Raw genomic sequence first — 24432 nt, forward strand, 5'->3', positions numbered from 1 at the left:
GACTCCAGAATTTGGTGCTTTGCTTACTCCTCAGGTTTCTACAGCACAAGCATTGAAATCAACACTGACTCTTAGGAATAGCATTTTGTTTCGACAGATCTTATATGCATTCAGAAACCCTAAAATGGCTTTTAGCATGGCTTCTCTGTACTGAACTTAACTGAGTTCTACATTCACTATGTATTTTCTTATCTCTTTTCTATATGGCCAATTATTTAAGGATTTGGTGTGAATTATTGCTATAAACTGTAGACTTTTAAAATCTTCCTCAGGATGGACAAATGCCCCTGGTCTGTAGATGGGGAAACAAAAGCAGAGGAGCTTTTTTCTATGGAATTTCTCTGTAAAGCAGGCCTGTAAAGTTTTTACCTTCATGATTCCCTTCCTTGAGTTCTTTTTATGACTGAATAAAGTAGGACGGGTTTATTTCATATCAGTCACCATGTGAGAAAGGACAGTTAAGTAAGTGCATGATGTCTCATGTTAAATTTGAATGTTCATTTTTCAAGTATGTTCTAAATATACAGATGAGCCAAGATTCCAAGACCCAATAACGCCTTCACTGCAGGGTTTTTACTCTTAAGTTCTAAGTTTACGGAGCAATGTGAATCTAATCCTGTGGATGATTAAATAAAACAGAGATTTTTTTAATTTTCATTATATAACATCCATAGGCTAAAGGTGAGGTCAGACAATGTAGTAGAGGAGGCGGTGAAAGATGTTCCCTGGCCTAAAGAGATACCTGTATAAATAACTAAAATAGTCAAGATGAGGTGGGGAAGCGTAGCAACATCAGGACAGGTGAGTGGCCTTTGGCCAGTAATGCAGGCAGCTCTCTGAGGTTGGGTACCCCACTGTCTGCTGCTTCTTGTGATGGTTTCTGCCCTTTGTCGGGAGGGCAGATCTAACCAGATCCCTTCAGAGCTCTGGAAGGAGGATTATATTTTTGCTTTGTGCAGAGTAACTCTCCCTCTATAATGAAGAAGCTTTAGAGTCACAAAGCTAAGAGGAGCAAAGTGTTAGTAGTGGAAACTGATAGCTGGAAATGAAGGAATTAGTCATGACTCAGGTTTTTGCTCTCAACTACAATCAAATGTTTTTCCTCATGGCTTCTTTTCTCATTTCAAAGAGAAGCAATTGGTCCCGTTGCCATTCTCATCAAGGCTTGCCTTCACTGCTTAAGTCCCATTAAGACATATTCTGATTACCAGTTGGAGAAGCAGCTTTTAATCCATGCCTGTGGACAGCCTGAAGGAGAACTGGTTCCCTCACCACACTGTCAGCTAAGTAATTTTTGCCCCTCTTGGGTCTAGCCAGTGCACACTGACATGAGGCTGAACTTGACTTACATTGGCTTGTGGATGAAAAGTTGTGGTCAGTATCATGTGAGTCAAATGAAATCTTCAAAAGCAGAATTATGCTTTGGAATGAATACAAAGTTGTTATTGTTTAATTGTCCTCTGGAGAGACAAAAAGCATCTCTTGCAGAGAGAGAGAGCAAGAAACATTTCTGCCTGAAAGAGCTTTGGGATCTTTCTGAAACAAACAAAAAACCCAACTAAACAAAAACCTCCGCAACCTAATTAAAAAAAAACCACGAAATAAAGTGGTGTGGGAACCATAGACTGATTAATTAGAAGGATCTCTTAAGAAATTTCCAAAAAGGATAGCCTTTCATGCTGGGAAGTAAACACTTAGCTCCATCAGCAACCTTTCAGCAAGACACATTGGCTAGGAGACGTGTTGAAAATCAGAGCTGCTGAAATTAGTGGAACCATATTTCAACACAGTGATTTAAAGACAGTTCTAAACAGTAAAGGGCTGCCACTTAGACAAAAATAATTTCTGTTTCCTAAGAAATTACTGAATTGTAATGGTTTTCCTCTGTATTAATAGTCACTCATGCAGAAATTGGATACAAACTTAATCCATCAAGTGACTGAATACACTTATGAGGTCCCTTTTAGATTTAATCATACACATCTTAACTGCCTTTGAATTGAAACTTTACTTCTTTTCTTTTCCTATAGTGTGTATTTGAACCATCTAGATACAAAAGATGTAGCTAAAGGATAAAGACAGAGCATGGTATTTGCTGAAGTAGAACATTAATGCAGTGCTGATGATCATGCTATAGAAGGTTTTGTTAACTGGACACCATTTTGAGTTGTCGGTGTATATGTGGCAGTTTGGAAGATTAGTTTACATCTGAATTCTCAAAATCGTTTCGATTTTGGGGGCACTTGAAATCTCAGTGGGTTTCAGATTTTGCCTTTGAAATATCTGATTTTTCAGAAAGCTCGATGTCTTCTGAAAACAAGTTGGTAAAGCAGCTTGGGCTGGACAGCTTGGGCAAGATTTGTCATCTTTAAACTATGTCTGAGCTAGTCAGGTACCTGTAGGCAGTGCAGAGGAAAAGATGCTTAAAAAGGTGGTATAAAGATTATTTTGACTTCAGGTATTTGCCTTGGATCAGGTGCACCCCACTCTAAAAGTGCATTTGTCTCTTGAGCATGAAATGAGTTAGATGCCTAGGTGAAGGATGGATACACGCATATATATGTACATATATGTAAGTTGACGCACCATAGATGTTTTGGGTTTAGGCAAATTAAATCCCACTGACAGAAATGGAGGTAATGTAGATTAGTAGTGACCATCTGCAGAGGGATGTGTGCTGAAAAAGAAATCGTGTTGTGCACTGCTACTAATGCAAGGTCCAAAAGCATGAAACCTGGTAAGCAAAGAGTTCCACAAAAGAGGGCTGGGCCTGGAGCGGGTGTTACAGGCCATGAAGGGTGATGGAGTAAAGTGCGAGCGGGTAACGACACAGTGGCAAATGGGCAGTGCATCTTTCAGTTTCGAAGTTACGTCACTTCACTGTTGAAAAGAGTTTTTTACAATATGGACTTAAGTCTTTCTGACATATGTCTCCTCTATTTGCCGATGCGAGATCTATAATTATATGTATGTTTTCTGTATAATACATATCTGCATGTATGTATATGTGCATGAAATACTTTACAAACACATATGTTAAATGGAGTATTGCCAGTTGTGTTGTATTTCTTTTTACTCTCTTTTTTTAGACAGTAAATTTATAAAGACAATGGGTAACTGTGGTCATCCAAAAATACCTTGACCCGGTTGGTTCCTGTATCCATTGTAGTATTTTAAAATGAAGGTTATTGTCTTTATTTTTAATTTTCTGTGTCAAAAGATACATGGAGAGCTTTAAAGTGATGATAATTCACCCCCACCCCCAAAAAAATAATTTAAAAAAGGCTCTTATTTGGGGAGAGATAGCATTTTAAAGTGTTTGAATGATCTGGAAACATAATTCACTTCTGCAAAGTTGATTGGACACTTAAAATTCATATTCTTGCTTTGCCTGTTCCTGGGTAGATTTAAGAAGCCTCCAGAGTAAAAAGCAGCATTTTGGTTCACCCATGAATGTAGTTCTGTTAGTAAGTGATCTTGTAGATCAAAGATCTCTTGGCTGTACTGCACAAGAAATATTTTCATTATTGGTATTCAGCAAGCTTTAAGTAATCACAGGACCTTTGAAGTGGAGTCAGAGAAAAACAGCTTTAAAGTTTTAAGAAGACATCTCAACATTGTCTGCCTTTGTTATCTTCATATTTGGTTGTTCATTTTTCCAGCAGTTTAAGGAATAAATTAAACTTCTCTTGTATTCATATTGAAGGTTAGTGAGAACTACTTTGTATAACATTCATTTGTTTGTATGTTATATTTGCAGAATTATAGAATAGTTTGAGTTGGAGGAGACCTTCAAAGGTCATCTAGTCCAAGCCTTCTGCAATGAGCAGGGACATCTCCAAGTAGAGCAGGTTGCTCAGAGCCCCAAGTCCTGTGGACACATATGCGTATCATGGATTGCTTTCCTTGCTGCAAACTGAAGCTTGCTGTTTCACCAGAAGTTTGGAATAATTTGATTTTAGTATTTTATATTATTTTCTCATTAATATTATCCTCCATAACTTAAAAGCCTTTCATGCTATTACTTTTTCCTTGGGACTAATGATAAATATTTGTTATAGTGCAAATGTGGCCTGAAATTCTAACTAATTATTTTCTATCTAGCTTTCTGTCTAGGTTCCTTTCTATAGTTGCTCCTACTCTGTGATTAGCCTAGTGTCAACTGTAAGATGGACGAAACTGACTTTATGCATGGACTTTGTTGTCCTGGGTCTCTGGCAGATACAGTCCTTCCCAAATGGTGCCAGATATTCCTGTCTTTATTCCATCTAGTTTCCTCTTCTCCCTGAGGTTATGCAGAGGATCAGATGGGATAGCGCCAAATGGCATCTCAGGGACCCAGCTTGCATTGTCCATTTTGGTCCTCTGACCTTCTGGAGCTGGCATGGTGCCTCTGAATCCCTCTTTCCATCAGCTGTTCCTCCAGTCACTGTGCCAAAGACAGATTTTGCTTTCCAGCCTCAGATCCCTGCACCTGATGCATGAATGCTGTTTGCACTGTGGCTATTTAGCTAGGGTCCAGAAAACTGTACTAGAGGAGAAACTTTCAGAAAACATCTCTGCATTATTAATTGCAGGAGATTTTTGTCTTGGAACAATCTTTTGTGGTTGCCTTTTTCCAAGGACTGACCTGATACATCCTCTCTACTAAAGGAGCTGTCCCCAGTTCAGAATTTAGGTGCATCTTACACTAATAGAGGCAAAATGGTGAGTGTCCCTAAAACGTTCCTTGAACCCTCTGCAGCCATTCCTAATCAGAACAACTCACATGGTGCTACCTGGTACCTAATGGCATCCCAAATTCTGCCTGCATTTCTTCCCATTTTACTGATTTCTAGGAAAGCTTAGGGAGGAGTGGTGTGAAGAGTAGGTGTACAGACTTCTGACCACAGGGGAGGCTGAAGGTAGAAATGTGGGGAAGCTGTGCTGCAGCAGGGTTATTCCCCAACTAAGTGGCCTGAGTTTGTGCAAGGTGTGTTTGCACACCCAGATGTGGTCCATTACACTTCATGGCTGGAGTCTCTTTAGCCCTGTGTGTTGCTGGAAGTGCTTGGGTTTTGCCAGCTCAGTATTGAAACTCAACAACTTCTTTTACAACGAGAATTACAGGGTTGTAAATTCAATAGGTAATTGAATACAATTAAAGAAGAATAGAGTGAAATTTGTCCATACAGATATAAAAAAGTGAAAGTTACTAAGCTGTGCTTTGTATCTTGCCCAAAAATCTCTGTTCTGTACCAGAAAAGTAATAAGTATGTCAAAATCTGTCTTAATCTGAGCAAACTAGTCTTTACTTTTAACAGATATTGATGGCAGAACTCTTCCTTTGCTTAATATCAACAACCAGTTCCTCCAGGCTTCACTCAACAGTCATGTACGATTTTGAACTGATGTTTGGAGAACCAGATCCAATCCTGCCTTCTGGGCACTTTTTTGAAGCTGTCTATTTTGATTCTCTTCCTGACCATTTTTAATTCTTATGGTATGTTGCGTACTTTTAAATTATGTGTGACAGAGCCTATTCTCCCACTACTTCTTCTATATCCAATATTGATGATTTGCTATTTTTTTTCCAGAACTCTTACTAAAATACAAAACTTTGCTTTAAATGTACAGCTAAAAAAAAGGAGATGTTATTCCTAAGGCCCTGGTCTTCCTGGCTATTGGTTACCTGGGAGAGGAAAGATAATTTGTGTCTCCTCTCTGATAAACATTATTTGGCTCCTTACTTTGTATAAGTTTATTGACTGAGAGATATGGCTAAAGTTTCTGATCTTTTCCTAACGCTTAAGAAATGGGAAGAACTAGAATGCTTGGGTTCTGCTTTACACTAGACCCTGAAAAACTTCTCTGAAATCACAGAAATGGCTTAGCCACATAGATGGGAGTGAGGGTGTAATTTGTGATGTTTATTACTTTGTGGTTTGTTTAGGAATTATTTTAAGTCTTTTTCTTTAGTATTCACATACTGGTTTACTTACAATTAAAATCTAATACAAGCCCAGCCCTGTAGAGTCAACCTCGGGTAAAAACATGGTGTTTCATCTACCCCTTTAAGCAAATGTGATTTGCCTTTGGTGCACACACTTGAAGGAAATCTCCTTAAGGTCTGTGTTTGAAGTCTGAATTGTGGGCTATTTTTTTTGCTTGCTTTCATCTTCTGTCACAGCTTTGTCAACCGTCCTTCTATTTTCTTCTTTGAAAAGGATGCTGTTAGTCCACAGAACTATGTTATAAGAATTAGAGGGGAATTATGGTTTTAAGAGGCAGCAACATTAATGTAGGGAAGTTACCAAGTCATTTACTTTATGTTATTTTTCTAGGTTGGGTCTGCTCAAGCAACCCAACCATTGTTGTATCTGAGCAGCTCTTGAGTTACCCTTTTAGACCCAAACACAGTGGTGAGCACAAGGAACCCTGTAACAATAGGCACAAAAACCAAGGCAGACAAGGCACATGATCCACGGGAGTTTTATTAGATGTGCACTTGCACTACAGTACAGTGTGGTATAGGCACACTTGAACCAGATACAAATAGATAAACTCAAGTACAACAGTTGCAGCACAGAGAAAACGTAATCTGCAAATCCTGCCCAGAAAGGAGGGTTAGTTCATCTTGAACTCCCTCCAACTACAGCTATGCTATAGCTTGTACCAAACTAGGTGTTTTAAAGCTCTCATGGGTACACATGTACTACAGTGCTGCCACTGTTAAAACTGCACTGTGACGCTTTGCAGGGGAGCCGTCATCTGAGCCACTGTGTTACGCTAAGAGTACAACTTGAAAATTTGCAAAGTAAGGCATCCTAATAACGTCACTGCTGAGTTGCAACTACTTTTGTTCTGAGGCAACGTTTGTGGAGCTGTGAGAAAATCTATTAGTTCAGTCAGAAGGGAAACTCAGCGACCACTTGTTTCCTTGATTTTTCTCTTTTCATTTCTAACACTTTAGCTTATGTGACTTCTGGACTTCACCTCAGAGTACTTGTTAAGCATGGGAAAAAAGCCCTAACTTGTTTAATAACAAGCAGTTCTTCTAGACTTCACTCAACAGTAATGCACATCCATATCATGTGTCTTGAAACTTGATCAAAATGCATACTTGCAATTGATAAAGGGAATGAAAGGGGAAAAGGCCAAAGTAAAGCCCATTTAAACACAAAGCTGTTTTACAGATGAAGTCCATATGGAAGGTTTACACATTTCAGTTCTTGATTCTGAGTTAGAGAATTGTGATCTGCAGAAAAGGACACCTTTGGAAACAAGCCCCAGAACAAAACACTTAGCTTTGTTCAGTGTAAACAGCCCTTCAGGGGATGAGAAGAGCAGTCAGATAGGATGAAATTGTAGGTAAATGTGACTACCTGGAATATCTTTTTACCTTTTGTTGTAAGTGTTTTCGATAAGCTGCCAAGGACCAACGGCTGTATATAGCCTGGTCTGCACGATCACCATAAGACTACGCACTGGTAAATACACCAATGTATGATACAAAGAGTTGCTGTATAAAATGTGTTAAGCACCAAAGCATTTCCAAAATATTCTTTTCCAACCCAGCAGCTCTTTCTTGAGGAGAGGGTTCCTGAGAACCCAGTGGGGTCTTTTGTTTCTGACTTAAGCCAACGAAGTAGGAGGAAGCACCATTTCACCTGCATGCTGTTGCTCATCCTGCTGTCTGTACCTTTTCCTGCTCTATGATTTGCTTAGTGCTTTGAGAGCTACATGTGGTACTGTAGTGCAGTTTGAAGGGTTTGTCAGATTCTTGCTTCTACATTCATCACAGAACTTTTTATCACCTGTTACATTTCCTAGGCCTGAGCTGAAGATGCGATTCAATTCCAGGTCTTGGATGTAATGTTCTAGGTCAGAATGAATCTCAGCTGTCCCCTCCTTTTCTTTGTATAATCATTTCCATCAGTTTAAAAGTGTGTGTAAATTTGAAATGGTAATGCTTTATACCCAGAATACAAGGGTGCAAATGGCCATGGCACCATATGGTCCCCCTGGGACACTTGAATAATTCGCACCCTTCTAAATGTGCTTTGACATACTGCGTCGTCCATTTTTATTTTGCATGGACAACCTCTTACTAAGCACATAGTAGAAGGTATTTTCTGTATGTTCTGTTTCACGTCATACAAGTTGTCATGAGACTGCGGTCTCTGGCTCTGTGATGAGACCACGATTGTCTCATTCCAGCCACACAAAGTTGAAGCACTGTGACATATTTAATGCCTGTCATTTTGTGAGGCAGTGATATAAGTCCTGAATGAATGTCACTCTCTGCCATGACTGATATTCTGATGGAGCAAACATTAGTGCCACATTCAGAGCCTCAAGAAAAATCTCTCCATTAACTAATTTCTGTCAGATGTTTTTGTCCTGTGCTTAAGACAGCAAAATTTAAAGATTTTCTTGTCTTCTGCAGGTGTAAAAAAAAGCATCTTTAATGCTTAATCCTCTCTGCACTGCAGCTGCTTCATGTATGATATAATCCTCATGTACTGTCAGTGGACCAGATACGTTCAGTCTTGCGCAAAGTCGTGAGCCCAGGGTTTGTTCTGTGTTGAGTTGGAGATGCTTTCCTGTTGGGGAGGAATTGACATTTTTTGAGTAAAACCAAAAGGAAAACCTTGTGCAGCACACGTGAGCTTTAGTCATAAAAGTACCATTTGTGTTTCCCTGTGAAAACAGAAATGCAAACAGTTACTCCTTCCAATAGATTTCTCTCCTTGCTACGTACTCACAGCAAAGCAAACATCTTCATCTTACAGGACTTCAGTTTCACCACGGAAACTGTCATGGTGCAGCGGCCTAAGAAACCTGTAGTTGCAAGTATGTTGTTTTTAAATGCTAGGATATAGTTTTGTGAATTTCTTCCTCATGTTTTTATCTTCAAAATGGCAATGTATAACTGAGAAGAAAAAAGCAAAATCTGTTGTAAACTAGCCTGAATGGTAACCTAAACTGTGGTTTGTTTGATGTAATGTGATTATTTTAAATAGATGCATATTAATTTGTGCAGTGAGCCATTCAGCTCCTGCTTTGAAGTGTGCTGTGAGAACAGAACAAGATTTCTATTGTCATTTTATAGTATCAAGATAGCACTACCTCTAGTGAACAGGCTCAGTGCTGGTGCTTAAAACAGCACATAGGAGAATGCACAATATGTTTGTATGAAACTGCTAAGGCCTTTTTTGGTAAGTGCCACTCTTAAATATCTTTCGTTATTTCTCTGCATTGCTGTATGTTGGACTCTGTCCTCATACACAGTTTTCAGGCTGTGCCAGATGTGCTACATTGCCCTTCACTGCACACTCAGAAATTATATTATCATAAACATGATTCTTTCCTCTTCCTGTTTTATAACTCGCTATTTGTATGCTATGGAAATGAGGATAGAAAATATTAGATGTGCTCTGTACTGCTCTTCTGTTTGCCATTTGTAGGATACATACTGATGTTCAAAGAGAATCTAGAAATTACACTTTCCCAAATGAAATTAATTTCAAAGGAGATATGTAGCCTTATTGTTCCATTATACAGTACTCCACGTAGCACCATGGCTCCGTAAGCCATACCAGGCATCTTGCATGCTCAAGTTGATTTTCTGACTCCCTTCAGTAGTTAGTTGTGTGCTGTAATTGGATATGTTGACAGTTGGCCTTGAGGCCCTGACCCAGTTTGAAGACCCTTTTGTATTACACAATATGAATATAGGCAGAGTCCAACTAGCAAGACAGTGCTTCTGCTATAAAAATTAATAATTCACATGGACATATTAGTTTAGAGCACTAAGTCAGAGAAGTCCATATTACACAGGCTTCATGCATTTGTTATGAGCAGCTGTTCGAGGCCATTGGAAGTTGTTCTTTCCAGGTACCAGGATGAACCACAGACACGTAACCTAAAGTCATCTGATTTTTCGCTTGTGTAAAACCCCTTCAGGGGAGGGGGCTGAGTGCTCTAGGTCTGCGGCCTGGGGAGAGCTACTAATGATGTAAAGGTGGAGTGAGGACAGGTTGTTGACCGCAGGCTAACTTTGGAATCAGCTTGTCTTTAGCATCACGAGTTTGTACTTAGTATAAAAAAAAGTATCTTGTTTGCTATCTGTATGTTATATTAGCACTGCAATGCCTGTGATTTTTATCTGGCTTACTCACTGTAAAGTCGGACACATATTTCTGAGAGTTGTGGTCCAGCAGCAATTGGATGGGCTGCCTGGAGGGCACAACAGCTTGCTCCTTGAAAATGTGAGCATAAATGTAGTTCCATAATAAAACTGGCACTATATCAACCTCTTAGTTGTTTTCTACTTTTGGAGGTTCCATATAATGTTTTGGGATCATGTCATCTTACATCACACTTACCAAACTGTCTTTAATAAGATTTTGCAGAATGCTTAGACTTCCCTTTTAGTTACTAATATGTTTCCATGTTTTTCTACAGAAAACAATTGGTATCAACCCTGTTTCTTATCATCTAAAATTACAAATCTTTTGCACTAATGACGAGATTGTTGCTAACAAAAGTTTAGAAGGATATTTCTTTCATTTTATTTTACATGATACTCTGGATTGCTAGATGTCCTGAAAAAATAGGAAGGCTTATTCACTTGTGGTTTTCTAACCCCTTGGGAGAAATATGGTCTAAATCTCCTTCTGTATAGCGTTAAATTGTTCTTTGTGAGGTTTTGAATGCTTTCAACTCGTCAAGGGGAGATGACTGAAACACCTACATTTTGTTCATGGTCCAGCCCTGATGCTGTTTAAAGTCATTTGATTTGCCCTAAGCTGATCTCTTGTCTACTGTAACTTTATCTGTAACCTTGTGTATAGTAACACTAATTTAAGGTGTGGGTTTTTTTTTTTTTTTAAAGAGATACTGTGGAGTATGCTAAGACCACAGAGCCTATACAGTAGAGCTGTTCTAAAACATTTTAATGGATTCTTAAAATGTGAAGCTGTCTGATTAATAGCTCAGCTTCAACATACTTGGATTGTCTTTAAAGCCAACGTCCTTTGTGTGCTTGGAAGAGTGGGAGAGGAGAAGCAGAAAGGAGACAATCTTTTAAAGACAGCAGTTGATGAGCCTCCAGGGCACAGGCTGGTTTAGAAGCAAACTGTAGCATCAAACTAGGCTGCAGTGATATTTGTAGCTTCTTTGTTTCCAGTTTTCCTTGCTTTACCTTCAGACTGAATGTGAGGGTGTGATTTATCATAACCTGTCTTCAGCTGTTTAAAAGTGACACGCCTAGACTAAGACAATCACTCGATCTCCCTCTGTAGTGACTAGAGTGAGATAGATTTGCTTTTGACACCAGTGGATAAGATGTAGATGACTCCATTGGCTCTTGATGAAAACTAGATGATCTATAGCCGAGTTACTTGATTTTTCGGAGGGTGAAATTAAATGCAGTGAATCTTACCCAGAGTATCTTACTTGCTAACACTGATTCTTCTCATTGGAAGAACAGAGTACTCAGCAATGAAGACCAATTCTAAATCTTCTACTTTCCCCAGAAACCTGTCCTCTGCCCAATATGCTGCAGCTTTGTTTTCTCTAGAAGTACTTTAATTCAGTTTAATCAACCAGTGCATTGCAGTTGTCACTTCAGTTACTTTGAAAAAAGCCTACATACATACTGCAAATAGGAGGGCAGCAGCCAAACCACATGGATTTGTTAAGGTTTTTATTCCTCCACTTTTTGTACATTTAATGAAATTCCATTGAGATTATTCTGAGTTGCTGTGTGAGTTTTGTGGTTTCGTTTGTACTTTGAGTATCTACATTTTAAAAAGGAAAAAGTGAATGTGATGTACTGTGCTGTTTCATTTAACCGGTGACATGGAGCAGGTTTCCCTCTTCACCTCACCAAACACAAATAATTTGTTTTGAGAACATGCTAAAATGCTTGTTTTAAATGTAGTTGGAAGCAATTTGTAGCTGTATTTATACACATAATTCTGATGGTCTCTCATCCTGGGAAGGTCTGGCACAGGCATAAAAATTGAATTTTCTTCTGAAAGCATGTGGGGCTCTAGGGCTACTGGGCCTGTGTTAAGGTTTTTATCAGCAATAAACTGTGAATAGAAGCAATTGAAAAGAAAACAAGGAAAAAAAAGGAGGGGGGATGTGTGGGAAGGAAGAATAAATGAAATGGTGCCCTTTGTCCAGAGGCTAGCCGTTAGTTCACTTTAATGAAGGCCTTTCCTGAACTCTGCAGATAGGCCTTCTATGTCATTTTTTTAATAGGTGTTTCATTATCTTTGATCTTCATTCTTCATTGACTGTGATTCACATTGCTGCTTGTTCCCTCCTGGGCAGTGTCACCACAGTCATTTTGCCCAGTTATTACCAAAAAATGTACTCTGTGTGTTTTCAGCAAATTCTGTTTTCTCTGACACAAATCTAGCAGCCGGCTTTTTACATGTACAAACCCTTCTCTAAATCTTCTACAGGCAGATGTGGTACAGTGTACCTTTTATTTTCGCAACAATAGTTCTCTGCCTTTTAGCTTTGACTTCTGACTTGATGGTGATGAGAACATTTTTTGTGGGCTGTCATTCTGTATCTGTCAGCTGCCCTTTCATCCTTTCAGGTTTCTTCCTGGCTCTCCATATACGCACAGACTTTTTTTTTAGAAGACCATTCATAAATCCTAGTTACTCTATTTTTTCTTTACCAATTTTCACTCTTGGCCTATTTCAGAAGCCTTGAGTCACGTAGAAAGATCTCTTTGGTGGCTTTTCTACAGGCTTGGAGAAGTAAAAGCTGGAAAATACTCAGTGATCCACATTTTAAGGGAGATGTTCTTGTCTGGGAGTTTCCTAGCTTGTAAATTTTTCTGTAATGTTTTTCAAAAGATGTTTGACTAGACACATTTCTGAATTTGGAAGGTTAATATCCTACTGTACTGTTTCATTGAATATTTATTATGTCATTTGTGTTCCATTGAGCAGTTTCTAATTCAAGGTGACCAAAAAACTTCCTGGTTTCCTCTGTCTTGTCCTGATGGAACAAGATGAAAAAAAAAATCCTTTATTCTGATGTAATGAGTCTATGCAAACATGTAAGTTGTTGTACTAATTGTTCGTGGGCTAGTAACAAAAAGCTTACCACAGTTATCTTATTAATGTAAGGGCATGTTATAGTCCCCTTTCATTAAACTTCGTAGTTTTCCCACTCTAAGTAGGCTTATTCTGCAGGTTCCGTGTGTTAACTGTGGGAAAGGATGCCTTTCTTAGGTACAGCTGGTTTTCTTTCTTTGAATCTTTTCCCTTAAGAATTGTTCTGTGATGTATCTTTATTCTTGGTTTGCAATGGTTTTGTTTTTCCAGCTTGTTGATATTTGCATAAATATTTTTACCAGGAACCTTACAAAAAAAATTTCCAATTAACCTCCTAGATGTTCTGATCTGTTCATATTTAAATGGGATATACTGCACATTTACTTTTTAGTACTTTTCTGCAGCACATGTATGTGCATTTGTGATGTAGGTTGGGCTGTCAATATTGTGTGTGCATAGGCATAAGAAAACCTGGTGCCTTCCAAGATAAGAATAACAGAACTGCTGTATTAGGTGAGACTTATCTACCCTTCTGTGACATTCTAGTGGCACTTTGTTGTCAAGAAAATTAAAAGTCATTGCTTAATTACATCTGACTTAAGTAATGTTTGCACTTAATTACAGAAGAAGAGAAATGTAATATACTAATATGAAAATAAAACAGAAGACAGTGAAATGTTATTGGATTTGCAGGAGAGAAAGACAGTCCTGCTTGCTTTGCAATAATCTGTTTCTGAATTTTGAAAAGTAAAATTGTTTTAGAATTATGATTGGGATTGGATTTTGTGAATTTTGGCATTTTTCTTCTCATTACTTGGACTCCGGAATGGTGCTTCATGCTGTTAGTACCGGCTGCTTTTCAAAAATAACAATGGCATCAGAAACATGACTATATTGTGGGATGACTTTCTTTTTATTGCAGAAATTCACAGGCACAGTCTGTGACTGTCAAGTAAAGAAAAGAAAATAGGGATGAAATATCTCTTGTAGTGCAGAATAAGAGGGGTTTTTGATGGATTTTTTTATTATGTCAGCCATTTATAGGACAAAATTTACATATTGTGCTTCAAGGAAGAATACTATAGGGTAATAATAATAATACAGGGATCACAATTTGGGATATAAAAGAGTAGGTGTTTCAAAATAAATAATAATGAGGGGAAAATAAGGATACTAAAAACAGTGAAATGGTGTCAAAGCAAGCAGAAGAGATAGGATGATTAAGAATAAGTTGCCAGAGACTTGTTTTTAAAGGAAAAAGGGTGAGATGTGAACTTGAAAATCGGAATGAAATGGGATTTGGCTGCTCTGTTATTCTTTGTTCCCCAGTCCTACAGATCATGCTGTGAATGATTAGAGTGACTAAGCTTGGTTTGTGGTATTATAGTTTTGCTTACTAGTGAGATCCTGAAAGACAGGGATTCCACATAATTTCGGGGAAGGTCCTTAAACTGCAGAGAAATTTCTGTGGGCTCTGTGTAAATACTAAACCAGGTATTTACTTAATGATTTTCAACTGTTTTTGTTATTTTAGTCTCTTACATCGTTAACAATATGGGACAACACAGAGAACAATTCATTTGGATTTATTTACATTTTCAAGAGAACCAGAAGGTTTTTCCTCAGCACAATTTCTTAGAACCTGATTAGAAGATGACTTGATGAATTTGCTCCCCAAAACTGACCAAAGCTGTTGTCTTTCTGTTGTCTTTCTGTGGTCTTTATTCTGTATTTTGTATCCTCTCTTTTAGGTGATCGATGCTTGTCTTGGGGATGGAACGAACATGGGATGTGTGGTGATGGCACAGAAGCAAATGTTCACGTCCCGAAGCCTATCAAAGCTCTTAGTTACGCAAAACAGATCTTAATTGGATGCGGGGCAGGACACTCTATGGCTCTTTGTCAAACTCCACATCAGACTCAGCACACCTGAAATCGTAGCATCACAGATGGGGATGGACATTTTTGGATTGCGTATCTCAGAAGTGCTACAAGAGGATTGCCCATGATTCACACATTAGTTGGAAAGTGCAGAAGAGATTTTTTTCTAAGACTAAAAGGAAAGAATATGCATAAAAACCTATAATATTTTAAAAATTGTTTCATGGGCCTTTTTCACAGGAATTGACTTTCTTAACCACAGATAGAATGACATTTTGCCATGACACAATACCATCAAAGAAAGAATGACGTTTACTTGTTCTTCTGAGAAGTCTTTGAGGAAGAAACTGATGGCATAATCGCTTATTGATGTATAAATTTGATCTGAGGAAATGGTCTGAGAAGGTGGAGGCACAGGGCCCCTTCTGGTCTTTTATTATTGTATCTTTGTCATGATGAGCACTTGTTGTGCCTGCCAGCTTCTACTGGAGTTGTGAGCTCCAGCATCTCAGAGAATCCAGCTTGCATCACAGAGAAATGCCAGTGAACATAAATAGATGCATATACACACATTTTAAACAGAAGATTAGGATAAAAAAAAAAAAGATATAATTTAGAAGGCTGGCAAAAATGAGGCCCTTCTGAACTAGCTATATCTTGATTAAACTCTGAAAGGAGCATTATTTCTGAGAAATTATCTTCTGTGCCAGACATCAGTTTATTACAGATTTACAGGGATGCAGATCCACATGAATTATCATTAACTTGCAAACCAAACCTGAAGTTTCTGAAGGTACCACTTAAGGAAGAAAAGCTTCTAAGGGCTCTTGGAAACAGTAGAAAAGTTCTTGACAAAAGTCCTAAGTCCAGTTGTAGCTGTTGAGGACAGTTTGGTCTGACATAGCTCCTGTGTTCACAGCTACCTTTGAATAGGAAGACATCAAAATCTAACCAGAAAGTTTTTACAAGTTCTCCAGCTAAGACACAGACCAGAATGCTCCTGATAATTTCAAGTTAGTTCTCACATCTGTTTCGCAGCCCAGCTGAGCTGTTCAGAGCATGCCCACAGCACTTGTTCCAGGTGAGTGCTCAGCAGAGAACATAGGCCTAACACTTGTTTTGGTAGGAGAAATAAAAAAGTGTATATTATCTTCAGATATTTTTAGCTGCCTATGTTGAGCAGAATTTTGAAAGCTATTTACAAAACTGTCTTTCACATAAATACAGTGGATGCCATTAAACTGGATGTTTGCCTCCCACGATAGTTGCATTTGCTTTGGTATTTGAAGTATTTCAAGTTCTAAATTTAGAGAATGCTACTGTGTGGTAAATCCACCTTTTAATGAGACCTACTGTTGCTTAACAGTGCTTTAATTTTTAAAGCAAGCTTGCCAGTGAAGAAGCCTTACAGAATTACAAAAATCCTCAGAGAAGGGCTCTCAGGAAATTGGACAGGCAGACTTTCTAATGATGTATCAGCATACGCTTGAGGGGGAAGGAACTAAGGTGGCAATATGGGCTGTGAGGGTTTCCCCCCCTTGACTCTACAGCTGTTATAGTTCATGGCCTAATTTTCATTGGTGTTTTCTTTTTCTATTCAATGGATGAGAAAGTTGAACTGACTATGACACTGATTGTAACAACTGTATTATGGATACTGAAGGAATCTGTAAGAATAATCAAATGGGTCCTCTGCTAAAAGTGCAGAATTGAGACTTCTTTTGTAAAGTTCCATTTTCTAGATACCACAGCCTCTTAAATGCACTGAACAGCTTGTCATGCTTTTTTTTGGCAGTTCTGTCTGAGGTTTCTACCTTTGTTTTCCTCCAAAATCTGTGTACCAAATGAACATGCTATCTTGTTTCAGCAGTCATACTTTCTAAATAATTCTGTTCCTTGACTAACCACAGCTAGTATGTGTGCCCTGTGACACAGGGGTTACTGTATTGAATGCATTTTGAATGTGTATGCTGTTGCTGCAGTTCATTTCAGAGGAATTCAACAAATTGTGTAACAAATAAATGCAACTTGGTTATTTGAAATGTTGTTAATTTTTCACATCTGTAACAAGAACACACTTTTGGAAAAGCAAAGAATGACTTGGGGGGATAAGGAGGAAAGAAAGGAATACTTTGGTTTGTTCCTGGTCCTGATCTTGTGTTTTCATAGTTGCATCTGATCTTCATCTTTGAAAGGGCAAGAACTGCATTTTCTCCTTCACCTTGCCTGTATAGATTGAAAACTTTGGGAAGTAATGACTTGTCTTGAGAGCTTGATGTACTAAATGCTTTGTTGTCAGTCAGGACTTCTAGATGCTGCTGTAGCATGAAAAGTGAATAATAATGCATTGTAGATGGTACATGGTTGAATGTCAAAAACAAATTGTTGCTCATTCACTCAGAAATGAATGCACTGTTTTGTATGTCGGTACGCTTTGTTTGCAGAATAAAACGTCGTACAAAGTCAGCTAAGGCTTTCTACTGGAAGGAAGGGAGCACACAATGGAAAGTTCCTCATCAAGTGGAGAAACTCCCTTGCTTGTTGGTGTCCAGAGCTTAGTGGTGGTTCCCTCCTGATGTCCAGATGGAGCATGTCCGTCTCTGCAAGGCAAAATGCAGAGCCAGTGGGCTATGCCAATGCTCCTGCGGTGCATGCAGATGCAGACTTCTTGATGCAGGTCTTCAGCACTTAAACAAAGCAAGTCTTTTATGTGAGCATTCTGTGTTCATATTCACATGCAAATAAACAGACAAGGTTTGTAATATGTATCTAATACTGGAGCAAGATAAGCAGGTGTCTGGGCAGCTGCTCTCTCCTCCCATTTTCTGAAAACAAGTAAACCTGCCAATGAGCCGACATTCATGAGGAGTGAGAGGGGAACTTAATATCACAGGTTTGCTGGAGAAGAAATTGTGAACTGTCGGCCTTCAGACCAGAGACCTTTCAGGCTCTTGGGTGAAAGGGGAGAAAGAAGCTGTTTTGTGTACTTCTGGTGTTTGAAATCCTAGGGCATCTCCAGTTGTTACTCATGCAAGCTCCGTGTGCACCTGTGCGAGACTCTCCTGTGCCATTTTTAAGAATGTTGGTAGGAAGATGAGTGTGTTGTGTCAGAAGTTCCTGGCTCTTGGATAATTTGTTTAGGCCGCTTGCCAGTCACTGATGTTATTTGACTTTGCGCTGCATTCTTGAGTGGCTGTTAATAGATGCTTTTCTGCTTAGAATGCCGGACCCTGTATCTGAAGTGTGTTCATTTGAAAGAAAATTTCAGTTCTGACTTCCTTCCTGTTTGCACAGTCACCATTTCTTACATGACACTGGCTTCCTTCCGCTATCTGTGTGTTGTCAGTCCTGTTGGTGACTAACTGGTTCTTGCCATCTGCATCTGCCATAAAGGTCACTTCTGCATGAGTGACAGGAGGCTTTGCTCAGCTACATGCCTGAGCACAGAGAAATTGAGGGGGAGGGGAAGAATTTGATTTGATTTTGCTGCATATGACATTTTTTGAGTCATAAGACTTGAGGATGGAAAACAGACAAGGAGATCAGTTTGAATGTACATGAGAAAGGTGAACGTAGAAAAATACTTAGATGAATGGCAGTAGAGAGCCTGATATTGTCAGCTAAAACAGAGAGGAAAAGGAGGGCTGAGGGAGAGCACAGATTCAAGATACAGGTCCTGAAGACTGAATAATCACACAGGGATAGCAGCATTCCAGCCTACTGGTATGGTGGGAGCGAGGTGAGGGACAAGCTATTCTATTTCTTGGATGTTATTGTTCCCCCTGTCCCACTGTTTATTATGAATAACATGAATTATTGAGCTGCAGTGGGTGTTCTTTCTCATTCATAGCACATCTCGAAATTTCCAGTTCTTTTCAGTTGGAACAGCAACGTCTGTCTTCACCTTCCAGTCTCAGAAATCTTTAGATCAGGCCTGTGACCTAGTCCAACACTTAATCAAATACTTACTATTTTTTCGATTAAATTCCATGAACTCTGGATCTAATTTAAAGAAGAATTAAGTAAGTTCGGGACTTCCACTTCCTTTCCCCCTTTTTTAGAAATCAGGATGATGACAGATTTTTGTACGTGAAATTGCTATGTTATGTTTTCACCAAAAAGTTGCTTGTGTTCTCTTAGCAATTTTGATATTTTTACAGCGTATGCCAAGTCTTGTGCATTTTCTTCTAGCTAGATATTTTCCTAAAAAAGGCTCCAGAATTTTTCATCAGTGTTTGAGTTGTACTTGTGGTATTTACTATCAGCGTATAGTTCAGAGCAGCTGAAAATTCTGGAAAGAGGAGAAGAAAATGCTGCAGCGGAAAACGTAAGTTTTGCTTTCCAAAGGCTGGGAATGGATGCGATCTGTAGTACAGAATCATCATGTATGGTTTGGATTGCACTTAAAAATGCACACAGTAGAAAAATTGAGCTTACACGGAATTTGCTGAAAACTCTAGCTGACACAAAAATAACCAGACATTTGAACTTTTCACATATCAATACCTTGATTTATGTGCAAAAAAAAATGGGTAGTACGTGCTTTGTTATTTTCTTTTAGGTTTTGTGCTTTTCTTAATTCCTGATAAACGATGGTCTTTGATGTGTTGCTCCAGGTTAGAAAGAATTATTTAATAGCCTTGAATTAAACTGCTTTGGTTGTATGGAAATGGCCTTCTGTTGGATAAATGTCTCAAAAAATAACTGTAAAGGGAGTTGTTTACCAAATGTGCCTCTGAAGTTAGTTTGTTGAAACTGCATGTCTAAAGCCATTGTTATTTTGTAACGCAGATTGAAGGGGCTGAAGTAAGGAACGTTCTTTAGCTGTTTGTGCATTTCATTCAGATTCATCTGTCACTTGTCTCTGCATTCACCTGGTTTTAATGCACAGGCAGTTTTTACTCATCAATACCTCATTTTAATTTCTTTTAAATATATATTTAGAAGTGGGGCCAAGAATTTGGGAGATTTTCAGTATTCTGACATGATTTTAGTTTTTTGCTGCAAATATCAAATGAGTTTATCTTTTCTTTTGTTTTTACTGATTTGAAAGCATGAAGACGTGGTACCTAAATTAGGGCAGCAGAGGAGTTGCCAATCAGTAATGAAGATGCTCTGTCATTTTAACTGTGTGGGTGCTAAATAGTTTTCCATAATAATCCTCTGCTTTAACATATAGAAGAAAAGGGATTCCATAGGGGCATTGTGCTCTTTTGCAGACAAGGAAACATGGCATCTTTTAAATAATGGAGAGATGCTTCTCCTTTGGTGCCTTAATTCCAAGTAGATAGATTATAATAACTTTTTCTACTTAAATTCTGCTTTTCCTCTTTTGACCTCAGAAGAGTTTAAAAAGGGATGATGTCACAGAAACAAAAGCTGAGGCACAAAAAAATTGAGAAGCCCCAAGCAGTGTAACCCAGCATGTCCACAGTGGAGCCAAGAATAAAATTCCCATATCCTGAGTTCCAGGCCAAGGCTCTACCTTCTAGGCTATAGTGGTTCCTGATGAGTGGTTCTTGATGTTTTTTTTTCAGGTAAGCCTCACTGCTACTACTTCCTTCTCTGCTTGCTCTTCTTTTCCCCTCACCACTAATTGCTCTTTTCTCATATGCTCCTCTCCCTCCTGCTTGCATAACGCAAGTTCCAGAGCCATCTTAGAATCAGAGAGTCATTTCAGTTGGAAGAGACCCTCAAGATCATCAAGTCTAACCATAACCTAACTCTAGCACTAAACCATGTCACTAAGAACCTCGTCTAAACACCTTTTAAACACCTCCAGGGATGGTGACTCCACCACTTCCCTGGGCAGCCTGTTCCAATGCCTGACAACCCTTTCCAGGAAGAATTTTTTCCTAATATCCAATCTGAACATTTTCTGGCACAACTTGAGGCCATTTCCTCTTGTCCTATCGCTTGCTACTTGGCAGAAGAGACCAACACCCTCCATGCTACAACCTCCTTTCAGGAAGCTGTAGACAGCAATAAGGTCTCCCCTCAGCCTCCTTTTCTCCAGGCCAAACAGCCCCAGTTCCCTCAGCCGCTTCTCATCAGACTTGTGCTCCAGGCCCCTCACCAGCTTCATCACCCTCTTCTTCACTCTCTCTAGTACCTCAATATCTTTCTTATGATGAGGGGCCCAAAACCAAACACAGTATTCCAGGTGGGGCCTCACCAGTGCTGAGTACAGTGGCACAATCACTTCCCTAGTCCTACTGGCCACACTATTGCTGATACAAGCCAGGATGCTGTTGGCCTTTTTGGCCACCTGGGCACACTGCTGGCTCATATTCAGCCAGCTGTCAATCAACATCCCCAGATCCCTTTCTGGCAGGCAGCTTTCCAGCCACTCTTCCCCAAGCCTGTAGCGCTGCCTGGGGTTGTTGTAACCCAAGTGCAGGACCCGGTACTCGGCGTTGTTGAACCTCATACAATTGGCCTTGGCCCAATGATCAGCCTGTACAGATCTCTCTGTATGGTCATCCTACCCTCCAGCTGGTCAACACTCCCACCCAGTTTGATGTCATCTGCAAACTTACTAAAGGTGCACTCAAACCCCTCATCCAGATCATTGATAAAGAGATTAAACAGAACTGGCTCCAATACTGAGCCCTAGGGAACACCACTTGTGACTGGCGACCAGCTGATTTGGCTCTGTTCACCACAAGTCTTTGGGCCCAGCCACCCAGCCAGTTCTCTATCCATCGCAGAGTACACCCATCCAGGTCATGAGCTGCCAGCTTCTCCAGGAGAATGCTGTGGGATACGGTGTCAGAGGCTTTACTGAGGTCTAAGTACACAACATCCACAGCCTTTCCCTCATCTAATCTACTATTTGGGTCACCCTGTTGTAGAAGGAGATCAGGTTGGTCGAGCGGGACCTGCCTTTCATAAACACATGTTGACTGGACATGATCACTTGGTTGTCTTGTATGTGCTACGTGATGACATTCAGGATGATCTGCTCCATGACCTTCCCCAGCACTGAGGTCAGACTGACAGGTCTATAGTTCCCTGGATCCTTCTTCCGGCCCTTCTTGTAGACTAGCGTCACATTAGCCAACTTCCAGTCAACTGGGACCTTCCCAGTCAGCCAGGATTGCTGATAGGTAATGGAAAGTGGCTTAGTGATCATCTCCACCAGTTCCTTCAGCACCCTTGGGTGTATCTCATCTGGCCCCATAGACTCGTGGGTGTCGAAGTGGCGTAGCAGGTCACTAACCATTTCCCCTTGTATTGTTATGGCTTCATACTGCTCCCCATGCCTGTCTTTTGGCCTGGGTACCTGGAGCACAACTGGTCTGACTACTAAAGGCTGAGGCAAAGAAGGCATTTAGTACCTCAGTCTTTCCGTCAACTTCTGTCTCTATGTTTCCCCCTGCATCCATCAGGGGATGGAGATTCTCCTTAGCCCTCCTCTTATTGCTGATACATTTATAGAAACATTTCTTGTTGTCTTTCACAGTGGTGGCCAGTCTCAGCTCTAGTTGGGCTTCGGCCCATCTGATTTTCTCTCTGCATAACCTCACAGATTTCTTGTATTTCTCTTGAGTGGCCTGCCCCTCCTTCCAGAGGTTATAAATTCTCCTTTTATTCTGAACTTCCAGCTGCAGCCCTCTATTCAGCCAGGCCGGTCTTTTTCCCTGACAGCTTGCCTTCCAGCACATGGGGACAGCCTGTTCCTGAGCCTCTAAGATTACCTTCTTGAAGGGAGACCAGCCTTCCTGGACTCCTTTGTCCTTCAGCACTGCCTCCCAAAGGACTCTGCCAACCAGCCTCCTAAACAGATCAAAATCTGCCCTTTAGAAGTCAAAAGTAGCAGTTCTGCTGACCACCCTCCTTACTTCCTCAAGAATAGAAAACTCAGTCATTTTACGATCACTTTGCCCAAGGCGACTTCCAACTGGCATGTTACCCACAAGTCCTTCTCTATTTACAAACAACAGATCCAGTGAGGCTTCTTCCCTGGTAGGCTTACTAACCAGCTGTGTTAGCAAGTTGCCTTCCATGCACTGCAGGAACCTCCTAGGTTGTTTCCTCTCTGCTGTGTTCTGTTTCCAGCAGACATCTAGTAGGTTTAAGTGCCCCACAAGAACAAGGGCTAGTGATCAGGAGACTTCTCCCAGCTGCCTGCAAAATATTTCATCTGCCTCTTCATCTTGTGTCCTCATCCACATTTCCAACCTCTTGTGCTACTGCCACTCTTTCTCCAGTCACTCACTTGTGTTGACACCACCACCGTAAAGCATGGTTCCTACCGAGCTTATCTGCTTGGGCTCAACGCATGTGTCTCCTGGTCGTTCTGGTATGACTCAGGGTCAGGAGCCCCTGTATAGGCTGTGTTGTCCCTGCTAAGCCCTTTGGGTCCAGAAGGTGTGTTGGGTACCTTAGAGTGATATCTAGACTAGATGATCTCCAGAGGTCCCTTCCAACCAAACCTAACCATTCTGTGATCTGAACTAAAACAACTGTGATACTTTGCCTTTTGCTGACTAAGGAATCTCTAACCTGCTCCATGGGCAGCAGAGAAACCAGTGGAAGCCTTTGATACCTGAAGATGTTTGGACCTACATACTCGCATAGATTTTTTTTAAAAGCTCAAGTGAATGCTGAGGGTTGAAAACCTGGCTTGGTCAGCCTGAATTGAGGAATATGTCTCTCCATCGGGGCAGATGGTTGTCCTTAGTTTTAAAGCATTTGTTCTGTCAGATAAGGAAAGTCAAAAGTTGCAGTTCTGGATCCATTTTCTAACTTGAAGTTCAATTTGAATTCAAATATTGTTCTTGATTGCAAATAAACATTTGTATTCCCCTAAGAGAAAAATGTTGCACCTACAGTCCTAGATGAATGCAGAGGCTTTGGGATTTCTGAGCAGACAGGTATTTTATGCCCAAACTCAAAGTAAGTGATTGACTTGAAAATAGTCTGCATAATTTAAGCACATTTTCATGAAGTGAAGTTAGTTTGTCTGTGAGCTCAGAGACTAAGTTGTTTCTAGGATATATATGGAAAGCAGAGAGGTAGGTTGCCTTGTTTTGAAGCCATAAAAAGTACATGCAAAGTGGCAAGGTGAAAACTGCACTTGTTTTTTCTTCAGGATATCTTTTTTGGAAGCACCTCTCTGCTCGGTTCCTTTCTGAATGCCCTTGCCTTCGCCCTGCTTGCTCTTTTCTGTATTTCAGTCTGCTCATTTGTCCTAGCAGCCATTTGTTTCAGTGATGTATTTTCTTTTTGGGCCTGAAACTTTGAGGAGAGAGAAGGCAATTTATGTGAAAAATCACTTTATCCAGATTAATGACTACTGCGCTTGACTGTTATCACAGCGGTATTAGCTAGATTTTTTTTTTGTTGGAGTGAGAGAACAGAAACCACATCTCAGATCCTTGCTGTCTGGAATTGTAGTTGTGAAGGCACATCAGGCTGGTCCAGAAAAAAACCAGTATCTTCATGCAGCCAGAGGAAAAGCTGTACGTGTAGAAGG

General features: G+C 40.0%; 2 protein-coding genes across 17 annotated transcripts in view; one reads left to right on the forward strand and one right to left on the reverse strand.

Annotated features, from left to right (window-relative positions):
• The window catches only part of SERGEF (secretion regulating guanine nucleotide exchange factor), a 156821-nt gene extending 139828 nt beyond the window's left edge, over positions 1 to 16993 (forward strand). For 7 of the 15 annotated variants that reach the window (XR_010473097.1, XR_010473091.1, XM_065065252.1 and 4 more), the window contains one exon: positions 14822 to 16993. Coding sequence is in view for 3 of the 15 variants with exons in the window: in XM_065065249.1 (XP_064921321.1) it covers positions 14822 to 15003 (182 nt within the window). In the remaining 12 variants the exon portion in view is untranslated. The remainder of the gene's footprint in view (positions 1 to 14821) is intronic. The other 8 variants (XR_010473090.1, XR_010473080.1, XR_010473085.1 and 5 more) reach the window with 4 other exon arrangements.
• The window catches only part of KCNC1 (potassium voltage-gated channel subfamily C member 1), a 130816-nt gene continuing 112839 nt past the window's right edge, over positions 6456 to 24432 (reverse strand). For both annotated transcript variants that reach the window (XM_065065244.1, XM_065065242.1), the window contains one exon: positions 6456 to 8585. In XM_065065244.1, coding sequence (XP_064921316.1) covers positions 8404 to 8585 — 182 coding nt within the window. In that variant the 3' untranslated portion in view covers positions 6456 to 8403. The remainder of the gene's footprint in view (positions 8586 to 24432) is intronic.

The sequence above is a fragment of the Columba livia genome, chromosome 5 (genome assembly GCF_036013475.1).
Source record: "Columba livia isolate bColLiv1 breed racing homer chromosome 5, bColLiv1.pat.W.v2, whole genome shotgun sequence".
Classification (NCBI taxonomy): Eukaryota; Metazoa; Chordata; class Aves; order Columbiformes; family Columbidae; genus Columba; species Columba livia.